The 14,844-nt window shown below is 49.5% G+C and overlaps 1 protein-coding gene across 4 annotated transcripts in view; it reads left to right on the top strand.

Moving 5' to 3' along the window:
- The window catches only part of Asic1 (acid sensing ion channel subunit 1), a 28,644-nt gene that overhangs the window by 8,339 nt on the left and 5,461 nt on the right, over positions 1 to 14,844 (top strand). For 2 of the 4 annotated variants that reach the window (XM_036208190.1, XM_036208191.1), the window contains exon 4: positions 14,295 to 14,445. In XM_036208190.1, coding sequence (XP_036064083.1) covers positions 14,295 to 14,445 — 151 coding nt within the window. Of the gene's footprint in view, positions 1 to 9,811; positions 12,441 to 14,294; positions 14,446 to 14,844 lie in introns of those variants that run through there. The other 2 variants (XM_036208188.1, XM_036208189.1) reach the window with 2 other exon arrangements.

Raw genomic sequence — 14,844 nt, forward strand, 5'->3', positions numbered from 1 at the left:
TTTAAGTGAGCGTGAAACTTCTGTGTTCCCTTAAGAAGTTGTAAAAACTGGGGCTACTGGCTGGAGATGTAACTTAGTGGTGTGCTTACCTATCATTCCTAGAACCTGGGTTCTGGAGAGCGGAAGAGAATGGGAGGAGAGAGAACATGAGAGTGTGCCAATGCCATCCAGAGGGAGAGGAATGGCCCGTTAAGATCTTTTGAGATCCTATGGATTCTAAGAAAGGAAACTCTTCCCCACCCGTCACCCTGAGGTCCTCTATGTGACTGTCATAGAGGCCAGGAGGTTGGGCTTTGCTGGTTAGTGTTGTGTGTCTCTAATTGATGTGTCCCGTCAGCGTGCCAGGTGAAAAGCATCCCTAAGGAGAGGTTGCTGCAGTGGCCTGGACCATGGACAGCAGCCAATCCAGACCCTCTATCTCCATGTCTGGAGAGAATGTGGACATAGAATGTGGAATGGACATATGTGGATGTTCATGGGGGCATGCACAGCTCTGTGTGTGCTGGGGGAGGGAGCTTTCATGTGGGCAGACTTCTTGTTGCATGAGGAGACCATAGCAGCAACTTTCAGTCTTGCTTTGAAATTAAAAGTTCCCTTTACTTGTGCTCATATAAGTCTCACAATTCCTGAATCTGGAAGAAGCCTATCATTGGAACGATGGGGAAACTGAGGGCCAGGGTGATGTGTGATTTGTCTGAGATCATGACAGTCTAGGGCCTTGACTTTGGATCTTCCAAGACCAGGTTCTCCTGGCTTTGGGCACAGGACTATGTGTGGCAGACAAAGCTGTTCCAGCTTCCCTGCTGCATGTGCTCTGAGGAGAAGTGGTCTGTTGAGGCAGGAAGGGTGCAGAAGTGACCCCAAGAGTCATCCCCTCATGAATGTCCTAAAACTTTAGATGTCTGTCTGTTTTTATTTATTTTACTTATTATACTTATTTGTGGGGAGTGGCTTGAGACAGGGTTTTTCTGTGTAGATTTTGCTCTCCTGGATCTCGCTCTGTAGACCAGACTGGCCTGGAACTCACAGAGATTCACCTGCCTCTATCTCCCAAGTGCTGGGACCAAAAGCATATGCTACCCATACCCAGCAACATCTCTGCTTTTTGATGGCAGGCACCATCTTTCCAATCCCCAATCTTAGAAGAACCCACCACTGACCCCACAGAGGGTAGCCCCAGAATAGTCTCACTGTATCAGAGGAAGCTACACCCCAGAGCAGTATGGCATCATATCCATCACATGTTTTTCATAACCAACATCCTTAAGTTGGCCTGCATGCTACTTGGAAACCCTGCTGTGTCGTCCTGGCCAACTGGTCAACCTCTTCAGGGATGCCTGCAGGCTTCTTTGCTCTGCCTTTCTGAGTTTTTGTTTGTTTGTTTTTTCTTTTTTTTCCCCCTTCCTAACAGATGACCTTGCTCCCATTTGACCAAGAAAAGAGAAGCCTTAGGGACTAGAGAAATAGCTTAGAGGTTAAGAGCACTAACTGTTCTTCCAGAGGCCCTGAGTTCAATTCCCAGCAACCACATGGTGGCTCACAATCACCTGTAATAAGGTCTGGTGCCCTCTTCTGGTCATACATGCTGTATACATAATAAATAAATAAATCTTTAAAAAAAGAAAAAAGAAAAAGAAAGAAAGAACGTAAGAAAGAAAGAAAGAGAGAGAGGAAGAGAGAAAGAAAGAAAGAGAACAAAAGAAAAGAGAAGCTGGGGCTGGAGAGATGGCTCAGTGGTTAAGAGCACTGGCTGCTCTTCCAGAGGTCCTGAGTTCAATTCCTAGCAACTACATGGTAGCTCACAACCATGTGTAATGAGATCTGGTGCCCTCTTCTGACTTGCAAGGACACATGCAGGCAGAACACTGTATATGTAATAAATAAATAAATCTTAAAAGAAAAAAAAAGAAAAGAGAAGCCTCAGACAAGATCTTCTCTTGCCTCTTGGTACCAACCCCTGGAAGGGAACATTCATCTTATCTAAGATAGTCTTGGCAAACCATCTGATTCCTTCTGCCTTTTTTAGGAGCTTTATCCTCCTGATATCGATCCTCCCTCCTTTATAGGCCATCTCTACTCCTCAGGTGGAGCTGTCCTGTATCATTAAAACATATTCAGTATTCTCTCCACTTAAAAATACATACCTAAGCCAAGCACTGTAATGCATCTGTAGTAACTAGCTACCTAGGTAGCTGAGGTCAGATGATCACTTGAGCCTTAGAGCTGGGGACTAGGCTGAGTAACACAGTAAGACCCCATCTCAAATAAATAAACACATAGATAGTTATAATAATAGCTACCAATCATAGTACTCCCTATGTATCAGACTTTAGACTAAGATTAAAAAAAAATACATAGATACATCTTTCATCTCTAGAGTACCCTCCACATTTTTTAGTTTGTTTGTTTGTTTGTTTGTTTGTTTAGATTTATTTGTATTGTATGTATCTGGGTGTTTTTGCATCCATGTGTCTGTGCACCATGTGCATGCAGTGCCCTCAGAGGCCGGAAGAGGGCATCAGATCCCTAGAACTGAAGTTACAAATGGTTGTTAGCAGCCTCCACACTATAGGGCTTCCTCTGCAATGTTATGAGAAGTGGTGTGTAGAGGGCTGGAGAGATGGCTCAGTGGTTAAGAGCACTGGCTGCTCTTCCAGAGGACCTGGGTTCAATTCCCAGCACCCACATGGCAGTTCACAACTGTCTGTAACTCCTGTTCTAGAGGCTCTGACACCCTCACACAGACATACATGTAGGCAAAACACCAATACACTTAAAATAAAAATAAATAAATCATTAAATTTAAAAAAGTGATGTGTGCAGCTCTCAATACCCATTTCCTCATCTCCAGCTTAGCCGGGCTGCCTCTTCCCTGGTCCTACCACTCTGAATGGCTCTAAGGACCAGTGGGGACCTTCATGTTGCCAAATCCAGCAAAATGTTTTAGTCTTGATCTTCAATAGCTTTCAAAACTTTTGAGCCAAGCCATGTGTGGTGGCACAGGACTATAGACCCAGATATGCAGGAAACTGAGGCAAGAATATCTCAAGTTCTAGGCTAACTTGGGCTACCCAATGAGATCCTGCCTCACAAACAAAGAGGAGTATGGAGTTTGAATGAGAATGGGCTCAATATTCTCATATACTTGAATACTTGCCGCCCCCCCCCCCAGTTCTTAGAACTGTTTGGGAAGGATTAGGAGGTGTGGCCTTGTTGGAGGAGGTGGGCTACTGGGGGTGGGCTTTAAGGTTTCAAAGTCCCATGCTATTCCCAGTTAGCTATCCCTGCCTCATGCATGTATGCTTGTAGATCAAGATATAAACACACTCAATTCCTTAACCAGCACCATGCTCCCTGCCATATGGTCCTGGACTCTAACCTTCTAGAACCGTGAGTCCCAAATTAAATGCTTTCTTTTGTAAGTTGCCTTGGTCATGTCATCTTATCACAGCAACAGAAAAGTAAGAAAGGCAGAAGTTGGTATTGGAAATGGAGTCTCCTCTGTAATTCACCTATAGGGGCCTGCCAAAGGCTCCAACAGCATTCTTATTTACCACTGACACCTCAAGTACTGTCAGGTCTGCTGGGTCATGTGGTCCAAGCGGTAGAGCAGCCTGCACAGCAGTCTGGACCTGCTGAAGAGCCTTCTCCTGTTCCAGGTCCCAGTCAAAGCTGGCAGCTTTCCAAGTCTTGGTATATGGGCTGGAGTAACACAGGCCCTTTATGCATCGAGCTTCTTTCTTGGTGGTGGGAGGGGCTAGGGGCAGTAACTTACCCTTCACCTTAGAAGGAGTATCTCTGTATGCCCCACACTACTAGACTCCTAGAAATTTCACTGAGGTAGAAGGCCCTTGAATTTTGGTTGGATTTATTTCCCATCCTCTGATGCACATATGTGTTACCAACAAGTCCAAAGTGGTTGCCACCTCCTGCTCACTTGGTCCAATCAGCGCAATTAGTTTTTGTTTGTTTGTTTTTTTTTTTCTATTGCCAGAATAAGACAACATGACCAGGCAACTTATCAAAGAAAGCATTTAATTTAGGGCTCATGGTTCCAAAGGGTTAGAGTCCATGACCATTTTGGTGGGGAGCCTGGCAGCAGGCAGACAGGCATAGCTCTGGAGAAGAAGTTAAGAGCTCACACATTTTGATCCACAAGCAGGCAGCAATGACAGCTAATTGTGGGAATGGCATGGACTTCTGAAACTTCAAAGCCTGCCCCCACTCCATGACACACCTCCTCCAACAAGGCCACACCTCCCAATCCTTCCCAAACAGTTCTACCAACTGGGAACCAAGTGTTCAAATACATGGACCTGTGGGGGCCATTCTCACTGGAACCAGCACAGAGAGGACTGGGGACCCGCTCCATTGGTAGAGGGCTTGCCTAGTGCTGGCATGATGCCCGTGGTTCTCTCCAGCAGGGTGTGGCGGCTTGTTCCTGTAATCCCAGTACTCTGGAAATGGAGGCAGGAGGCTCAGGAGTTCAAGATCATCCTTCCCTACATAATTAGTTCAAAGCCAGCAGGGACACATGTGACCCCCAGTCTCAAAACGGGGCGGGGAATGGAAAGGTGGCACGGTCTCATAGTCCGAGGTCTTGGGAGGTAGAAGCAGAAGGACCAAGGGTTCAAAGTCATCCCCAAGAAGATCAAGAGCTAAATGTTAGCCTCAGCTACATAGCAAGTTCAAGACTGGTCTGAGCTACAGAAGACACTGTCTTTAACAAAACAAAAAAGAAAATAGCAAAATAAACAAACAAACCTCTAAAGGGCTGGGGGCAAAGCTCAATGCTAAGTGCTTGTCTGCATGCAGGAGGCTCTGGGTTTGATTCCCAGAGCAACAGCAACAAACAACAGCAACAAACTGACCGGATCTGTTTTCTGAGCCACTGTGTGTCCTGACTGTTGAGTCTTGGCTTGACTCTTCTGTCTGGCCACTCCTCTGTTCCTTTGCCAGTTCAATCTCTTCTACTTGGCTAGAGTGTGCATTGCCTGCACTCCAGGCTTAGCCTGTGATCTCTGTCTTATATCACGAGGATGTAAGTTAAAGGCATAGCTTGAAGAACTTCACACCGGCAATCTTACAGCAGAACGGTACATACTACATCGGTAGATATTCTCATTGACACAAACATTTCCGACACCTCAGGTGACTCCTTCAGGTCAGCACCACCCCACGAGAGCCTGCCATTGTCCTAGCAGTGGGGGTAAAGTTTCACTTCTCTTAAACGTCCCTGAGTTGCTCACGCCCTCCATCTACTTCTCGGGGCTATCTACCTTTGCGCGTGATCACTCGTGAGAGTCAGGCGTGTCATGTGTAGACATTTCTCTTTCAATGCTACGTTATCTCATTATATTAATAGAATGCAATTTATTTAGCCACTCTACTATCGCTAGACATTTGGGTTGTCACCAGTTTGGGACTGTTATAAATAGAGCGACTGTGAACATTCTTGTTCCTGGTTTTTGGTTGACACGTGTACCTGTTCCTCTTGGGAACAGAAGTGGGGCTGTGGTTAAGTCATAAGGTAGGATTCTATTTAGCTTTAGTGGATACTGCCAAAGCAAGTTTCTTTTCCTTTCTCTCTGTCTTTTTTTAAACTTTATATTCTATTCTTGGGCAGCTGCACCTTCACTCCTGACTCTTCAATTACCACTTACACACTGCCAGCTGCCAGCTCTGTGTCTCAGGCCAGCCCTCCCCTCCTAACATCAGCTCCAGCTTTCCACTTAGAATCTCTACTCAGACGGCCTGAAGGCTCCTGCAAACCAGCACATACGGAGCCAAACTTGTATCCTTGTACTCCTCAAACAAGTCCTTTACCGGAATGTCTGCTGTGGAGTGCCACCCCACTAGTTATGCAGACCATGTGACACCCCAACTCCCTTACCGACTTTAATAGAACCTGCCAAGGCCTGACAAGATCTGCAGCTTTGTTCATAGTCTCCCGTTCTCTCTCCCTCTTTCTTTCTGGTTTGTTTGTCTTTGTTGTTGTTTTTTCGAGACAGGGTTTCTCTGTGTAGCTTTGTGCCTTCCCTGGATCTCGCTCTGTAGACCAGGCTGGCCTCAAACTCATGAAGATCCGCCTGGCTCTGCCTCCCGAGTGCTGGGATTAAAGGCGTGCGCCACCACCGCCCGGCAGGGTCTCATGTAGTCCAGGGTAGCCTGAAACTCACTATGTAGCCAAGGATGATGGCCTTGAATTGATCCTCCTGCCTCAGCCTTCCAAGTGCTCGAATTGTAGGTATGTACCACCACCCAGCCAAAACCTAGCTTTGATTATTTCATATCCTTCAACAAAGATCTACATTACTATTGGACCAGGAGTCTCACAAGGCCAGGTGACTTGGTCTCCATTTCTAATCCTGTCTGTCTCTGTCCAGGTCCTCACTCTTCTGTTTGAAACACACATGGGGTGGTGTGGAGGATGTGTGACAGAGAGACAGAGAGACAGAAGCAGGGAGATTATTTCGATTGTGTTTCAAACATTAGTTCCTCAGGAAACCTTTCTGATTCCTCATTCTAAGACAGCTCCCCCAACCCCCACCCCCGCCCTCTGCTCCAGTAGTGTTTTCCTAACATTCATCATAGTTTGGTTCATAAATGTTTTAAGTCACTAGACAGTCGGTTCCATAATGGCAGGATCTGGCCCACTCTCTGTTCCCCACTGTGAATGAGCAATGCAGATAGAAGGGATTTAGAGATAGATGACCTCATTCTAATTGCTAATCTGTCTGTCTGTCTGTCTTTGGACTATTTTTGAGCTATTTGCTCTGGCTGTCCTGGCACTTACTATGTAGCCCAGGCTGGCCTTGAACTCACAGAAATCCAGTTGCCTCTGCCTCTTGAGTGCTGGGATTAAAGGTGTGTATCACCACACTCAGCTCAATCTTAAAATTTGATCATTAGGGGACTTGACTTGGTTGCTGTGACTCAGCACTTTAGGAGCGTGTCTCTGTGTGTGTGTGTGTGTGTGTGTGTGTGTGTGTGTGTGTGTGTGTGTATGCATGCACGTATATAAGCACACTTGCCCAGGTGTGTCTATGTGGAAGCCAGAGGTCAGTGCTGGATGCCTTCTATCATTCTCCATTTCTTTATTTTTAAATAAACTATTCTATTTTTATTATGTGTGTTTGTATTTTACATATATGTCTGTGTACCATGTAAGGGGGTATAAAATTCCTGGAATTGGAATTACAGATAGTTGTGAGCTGCCATGTGGGTACTGGGAATTGAATTCCAGATCCTTTGAAAGAGCAGCCAGTGCTCTTGACAGCTGAGCCATCTCTCCAGTCCCTTCATTTATTTTCTTGAGACAGACTTTCTAGAGCTCACGAATTAGCTAGGAGCCAGCCACTGAACTCCAGAGATCCAACTGTCTCCACCTTCTGGTGCTGGGATCGTAGCCAGTTGTCCAGTTTTTATGTGGGTGCTGTGGATCTCATGCCTGCACCTCAAGCCCTTCATCTACTGAGCCATCCATCACCCAAGTCCTTGTGGTCCAAAACTTGCTTGTGAAATGGTGATGAGGTTAGGGCTGTGTTAAAAGCCCATGAGTTATTAGTTGAAAATCACCAAATGCCTAGATGTGGAGGGAGATGAAATTCAGAAAGGACACAGAGAAAGTAAGAAACCACCCAGTAACCATACATAGCTAGAGAGGAATATTGGTGAGGAAGGACCTAGGGAAGAGGTTCACCCATGGATGGGAAGCCCCCAGATTGGTTGCTCATTGATTTATATTTATTTTGATATAAGGTGGAGATTTGTAGAATACCCAACATTAACTTCTGGTGTCCATGGGGGACTCATGGGCAAGAGTGTACAACCACACACATGCATATACCACTATGTAGCCCTGGCTGGCCTAGAACTTGCTCTGTAGATCAAGCTTGCTTCAAACTCCGAGATCTGCCTGCCTCTGCCTCCCAAGTGCTGGGACTAAAGATATGTGTGACCAGGCCTGGCTATTTATTCATTTTGAAACAGGATCTCATGTATCTCATGGTGGTCTTAAATTCAGTTTGTTGCAGACAATGACCTTGAACTTCTGACCCTCCTTCTAAACCCACGTCTGGTTTATGTGACTTGAGGGAATGGATCCAGGACCTCATTCAGCATGCACTCTACAACTAAGCTAGGCTGTGGGCCCAGAGGGCCCAGAATCAAGTGTCAGTCTGTGTTTGTGTATACCTGATCACCTCTTCAGGGGCCCGTGTGTGGTTCCTGGGCCTCTCCTTACCTTCCCATTACTGAAAAACTTTGAATTTGCCTACCCGAATGAAATGAAAGTGAGAGGGAACTTAGAGAAGTGAGGACAGGGGGGGAGGGGAAAGTATAGGGACGTGAGTGTGTGCATGCACATGTGCACATGCCTGTTCACATGCATGAGTGTGTGTGTGTGTGTGTGTGTGTTGCGGATTTCTGTCTGTGTATTGCTGTGTGGGAGTGCATGGTGACTCTTGGTGCAGGTGTGGGGAAGAATTATTTCAACTCACTGTCCGCTGAAGCTGCTGTGCGCTTCACAGCCTCCCCTCTGGTGGGGACTCTCAGCCTGAAGCGCTCCCTGCCTTAGTTTCTCTTTTTGTGAAGCGGAGCTACAATCACCTCCAGGATGCCTGAAGGAGGGAGACAGTGCCCTCTAGTGGCCAAAAGACATACAGGCATCAACAGTCAACCTCAGTCTGCAGCCCACAAACCAAGGCCCGAACTTACCCCTGAAACTCCCCTGAGGAAGAGCAACAGAGCAGGCCCTGTCCCCTGAGAACTACAGCCTGGCAGATAGGAAAAAGACGTTCATGGGGCAGCAGACAGAAAGGGGATCCATGGATTTGTATGGGAGAAGACAACAGTTGAAGGTAGCTGATCTCTCTCCTCATACCCAGTCACTTTTGTGGGGTTTTGTCTGTCTGTCCATCCACCTACCTGTCATCTAGTTTGTGTGTGGGTGTGCACTATAGAGCTCAGAGGACAAGCTGTGGAAGTTGGTTCTCTCCTCCCTACATGAGTTCTAGGGATCAAACTCGGGTGGGTGCCAGGCTTGTCAGCAAGCATCTTTACCTGCAGCCATCTTGCTTGGTCACTCTTATGTGTCTTTTCTCACTTCTTTTCCTTGACGCAGCCTCGCTACCTTGATCGTTCCCTCTCACAACCTCCATGCTCAAGGAGCTGTGGGTTACCTCGCCTCTGCGATGCCTTCAGTAGAGACTGAACCCTTCTATCTGAGCCCTGGGCAGGCGCTGTACTGTGCGGAGTCAGGGAAGGCTTCTTGTTGTAAGGAATAGATAAGTAGGGTACGGAAAAATAAGTGGGGAGCTGAGTGTAGTGGCTTGGGCCCGTAAACCCAGTTGCTTGGAAGGTAAGGCAGAAAGATGGAGAGCCCAGGAGTTCAGGGACAGCAACCCGGGGAGAGCCTGTCTCTTTGGAAAGATCAGAGGGCTGGGCTGGGGAGCTGGCTCAGGGGTGAAGAACACTGCTGCTCTTCCAGAGGACGCTTGGTCCATTCCCAGCACCCACGTGGCGGCTCTCAACCACCTTCAGGTGGTCTGTGATTCCAGTTCCAGGGGATCTAACAGCCTCTTCTGACCTTCTTAGTGGTGCACACACTGCGGTGCACAGTTGCACATGCAGGCAAAACACCCATAGACATTAAATAAATAAATTAGATCAGAGGCACTGGGCATGGTGTTGCACCTTTAATCTCAGCACTTGGGAGGCAGAGACAGTTGGATCTCTGTGAGCCTCAAGGCCAGCCTGGTCTACATAATAAATTTCAGGCCAGCCTGGTCTACATAGTGAAACCATGTTGAAAATAACAACAACAACAACAACAACAACAATAATAATGCTGATGATGTCATCAGGGACAGCAAGATGATTCGACAGGTAAAAGCCTAGGGTTCTGATAGCTTGAGTCTGGTTCTGAAAGTCCAGTGTGGAAAAGGAAAACCGATTTCAGAACATTGTCTTCTGACTGCCTCCCACACTCACACACACGGTAATACTACATAAAATAAAGAAGATGAAGGAAAAATGAGTAGGAGCTAGCCGAAAGTCCTGGGACTGTGGGGGAGCCTAGTGTGTCTGGGAGGTTTCTCATAGCTGGATGCTGGATTGGGGGACAGTGTCAGAAGTGAGGGTGCAGGGTACAGGCTTCCTGTTGTATAGGCCCATCATAGGGGATGAGCTTTACTAGAAAGCACCGGGGAGTTTTAAGCAGGGAAATGGGCAGGATCACATGACATGAACGGAGGCAGGGACAAGGGAGGCTGAGAGACTAGTTGGGATGCTGTCTGTCATTCAGAGGGAGAAACGGAAAGAGCGCAGGTATAGCTAAAGGCTGTGGAAGGCTGGAGAGGGTCCAGACCTCAAGGCTTTCTCTCCCGGGGCTTTGCGTCCTAGCAGGAAAGCTGAGGTCAAACGTTACACAGCAGCCAGCTCTTCTAGAACCCAGCACCCTGCCTCTCATCCCAGCACCTCCCAGGGTCTCAGGCAAATTGGATGGGGATTGGGGAGTGAAGCTAGGCCTTAGGCTGCCCTAGGAATGGGAAGGCCCAGGAAGACTGCTGAGAAAGAGTTACTCTGCCTCCCTCCCTCCCTCCCTCCCCTCTCCTAGGTCACCTTCTTGGCCCTAGAGACCTGGCTGGTGGCTCAAGTTCCTCAACCAGTGGCCCTGGGCAATCAGGGCACAGAGGGGTCGGAGCCTGGGGGCAGGGAAGGGTACATGGAGACCCGAGGGAGCCTCGGGACTGAGGGGTCTGTAAGGCTAGGGTTTGGGGGGAAGCTCTCAGGTCGGTTCCCAACACTTCTCCACACTGCCTACCAGCTCTTCCGCCCACTGGAGAGAGCTTCTCACACTCCTCCTCTTCTAAACTGGTTGGCTTTTCTCTCTTTTTTTTAGCAAGCTGTGGACGGGTTAGAACTGTTCTGTCAGCAAGCTTTCCAGCTTCAAGCGTCCCTCCCCCGGTGCTGGGAACTGGTCAGAGTCTGTGGTCAGTGAGACATTTCTGCTAATGGAACCTGGGCTGCCCCACAAGCCACAAAGGGGTGGGGGAAGAAAGGAGACCTAAGCTGGAGAGCTTGTCGGGGAGGAGGGAGAGACTAGATGGAGGGGACTTGAGGGTCAAGGGAGTCAGCGCAGGCTGCTCAGGCCTTGGGGAGCAGCTGAAAGTGACTGGAAGGTAAGAAAATACCAAAGGAACCGGAACCGTGGGAGCGAACAGAGGCCTGACAGTGGACCGGAGATGTGGGGGTCAAGGAAACAATTGGAGTGATTAGAGAGAGTGCCCAAGGAAGGCCTGAGCTGGGATATCCCAGGAGAAGGTCTAGATGGAGTGAGAATAGAGGACTGGGATGGGAAAACTGAGAACATGCCGAGGAGCTGTTGGAGGACACACAACCGAGGTCATCCTGGCAATGGGAGGATTGTGTTGGGTGTCACCTCACTTGAGGAGTGGGTACCCAACCCCAGACTTTCCCACGGCTCTCACTTGGCTTAAAACCAGTGTCAGACAAAGGTCTCCAGCTCCCCTCCTCCCCAGCAGGCCATCTTCCCCACGCCATCAATTATTCATCAGCACAGACACCGCCCTCTCCAGCAGGGCAGTCTGGTCCTCCTCCCCGTGCCCGGCCCCAGCTCATCCACACTGCCACGGGGGCTCTGGTGAGGAAGCTGAGCCGGTGGAGGCCTAGCCAAAGGGTTCCGTAGCTGCCCCCACCACCACCACCACACCTGAAGTCCCTTCCCCTCGGGCACCTTCCTCCTGCCCCTGGAGAAGATGCCCATCCAGATCTTTTGCTCTGTGTCGTTCTCCTCTGGAGAGGAAGCCCCGGGACCCATGGGAGATATCTGGGGTCCTCACCACCACCGGCAGCAGCAGGACAGTTCGGAAGAGGAAGAGGAAGAGGAAGAGAAGGAGAAAGAGGCAGTAAAGAGGGAGCTGGGTGAGGGGGACTCACCTAGAGACTTGGTGGCCTTTGCCAACAGCTGTACCCTCCATGGTGCCAGCCATGTCTTTGTGGAAGGGGGCCCAGGGCCGAGGCAGGTCCTATGGGCAGTGGTCTTTGTCATAGCACTGGGTGCCTTCCTGTGCCAGGTAGGGGACCGAGTGGCTTATTACCTCAGCTACCCACACGTGACTTTGCTAGATGAAGTGGCCACCACAGAGCTGGTGTTCCCGGCAGTCACACTCTGTAACACCAATGCCGTCCGGTTGTCCCAGCTCAGCTACCCTGACTTGCTCTACCTGGCCCCCATGCTAGGGCTCGATGAAAGTGATGATCCTGGGGTGCCCCTTGCTCCACCTGGGCCAGAGGCTTTCTCCGGGGAGCCCTTTAATCTCCATCGTTTCTACAACCGTTCCTGCCACCGGCTGGAAGACATGCTGCTCTATTGTTCCTACTGCGGGGGCCCCTGTGGTCCCCACAACTTCTCAGTGGTGAGTGGGGCCCACGCTTAGCATAACATCCCAAGAGTATCTGCCATGGCCCTCTCTAGCCACCACCGGCCTGGCACTGGTAACTGCTGAACTCTCCTGACCTGGGCCAGAGCTCCCCTGGCATCCCAGAGTGGGACCAAGAGCCCCAGGTTCACAGCTCTTCCTAGTTGTGTCTTGAAATACGTCCCCATGAGTTATTAGCTGCTGTTCTGATGCCTGGAACACCCTCTAGTCTCATCTGCTCTCCCCTGGACCTCTCCATGGTCCAGCATGGCCCCAGAACCAAGCAAGCCCTAGCTGTGAAGTCAGCCTCCGATGGAATGGGTAGCTGTGTCTGGCCAGTGGTTGACTATCATCCCTGGAGTGATTGATAGTGGGGGTCACCTAGTCTCTAGAAGTGCAGAAGGGGGTCACAGAAGGTGGGGACATCCCCACCTTCACCCCAGCACCGTGTCAGCAGGTCTCACAGCAGGGGCTTCATTGCAACCTTACTTGGTCTCCTGTCTGTTCCTACTGGAGTTGATTCCTTACAGCTGTGTGTGCGCGTGAGAGAGAGAGAGTAGTGTGTGTGAGTGTTGTAAGAAAATGTGTGTGAGTGGGTGTGTGAGAGTGAGTGTGTAGTGTGTGTAAGTATTGTGAGAAAATGTGTGTGTGTGTGTGAGAGAGAGAGAGAGCCATCTGTCTGTCTGTGAAGTTGGGAATTCTCTAGATCAAAGCCCATGCTCCCAGCTCTGATTAAATGGCCAGGACTTTCTTCTTGGAGGAAGCCATCATTGGAAAATGTCACCTTTTTTCCCCATTGGTCCCTCCACTCAGAGGGGGAGGGACTTCCTTGTTAAGGAGCCATCTGCTATCCACCATCTCCAGTTCAGCTTGTAGTCCCATCTGGCCTGATGCCCCTCGGGCCCCCTGCAGATTTCAGATGCCTGGCCTTTCTCCATACCCAGTCCTCTATGTTCTACCATGTAGGAGCTTATGGGTATCTTCTCAGTCCCTGAAATGATTGTGACCTGGTGGTTTTGGCCACTGGGCCTCAGGGAGGGCAGAAGATACGGGGTCACCTAACAAGGAAGGTATCTGCTTTGAGGCCCTCAGAGCTCTATGAGAGTACCCCAATATGCCATGCCTTGGAACTGAGCACCCCAACATGCCTGGCCTTGGTACTCAGTCCTGAGTCTGGGGGGAGGAGGTGATATGCCTGAGTTAAGTTTGGTTCTTGGCATGGCAACTGGGTCTGCATTCAGGTTCTAGTGCTAACGGAACAATGGTGGACATGAGAGGCTGATATCAGGAAGAAACCAAAGGGCTTAGCTTGAGGGGCTTAGGTGGAGGAAGGTCTTGGGGAGGATTTCTAGTTCAGGGGGTTGAAATCTCAAAGCAAAGATCTAAAGATCTATTTCAGAAGGCCTCAGAAGTCTGGCAGTTATAGGATCATGGCGACGGAGGTGCACAGGTTAGGGTCTTAGCAAGACAGATTGTTCCTTGATAGTTCAGTTGAAAAGACTTTAACCAAGGGGCTATCTGCAAAGCTGGTGCAAGATTAAGGAAGCCACGGAGCCAATGCAGCTGGTAATAGTGGGAAACTGTTGTCACTTCTAGGCTGAAGGACGCAAAGGGAGTCCTGGTAAAAGTTAGGATCATGGAGGGTCTAACTCTGCCAGTGTTGCAGAGAGGCAAGGAGAGGGGATCAGTACCCCTCTCCTCCCTCCCTCCCTCCCTTCCTCCCTCCCTCCCTCCCTCCTTCTCTCTGCCTGCGTGTCTGATGTCTGATCCCTTGTGGGTCCCACTGGTTAAACCCAACCAGAAGCCCATCTGGCTGTCGGGACGCTCATGTTCTTCGCTGCCTCCCACCAGGTCTTCACACGATATGGGAAATGTTACACATTCAACTCAGGCCAAGACGGACGGCCACGACTGAAGACCATGAAAGGCGGAACTGGCAATGGTTTGGAGATCATGCTGGATATCCAGCAAGATGAATACCTGCCTGTGTGGGGAGAGACTGGTACGTGACCCTGCTCAGGAGCCCCTCCCGAGACCCCCCTGGCCCTGAGGCCAGGCTCAGACTCTTCCCCATTCTCCCAAGCTCTCTCCACCGCTGTTTTTGCCCCCATGTGACTTCCACACTCTCGATTCCCTGGCTCCCCCTTCCTGGTTCAGTTACTCTCCAAGGTAACCAGCCATCCTCTTCCATCAGTGGCCGCCACTCACTCTATAAATAACTCCCTCTCTTCTTGGGCTGCCTGCCTGTCTGGTCTCAGGGGATGTAGGGGCAGAGAGATGGGGAGAGAGGAGAAAGGGGTGAGGAGAAACGGAGAGTAACTGAGAGTGGTACTCCAGGAGAAATAACTTGAAACACCAAGATACATCGTAGACACCAGGTAAGAAAAGACGTGTGCAGGAT

This window comes from Onychomys torridus, chromosome 16 (genome assembly GCF_903995425.1).
Source record: "Onychomys torridus chromosome 16, mOncTor1.1, whole genome shotgun sequence".
In the NCBI taxonomy this organism is placed as follows: Eukaryota; Metazoa; Chordata; class Mammalia; order Rodentia; family Cricetidae; genus Onychomys; species Onychomys torridus.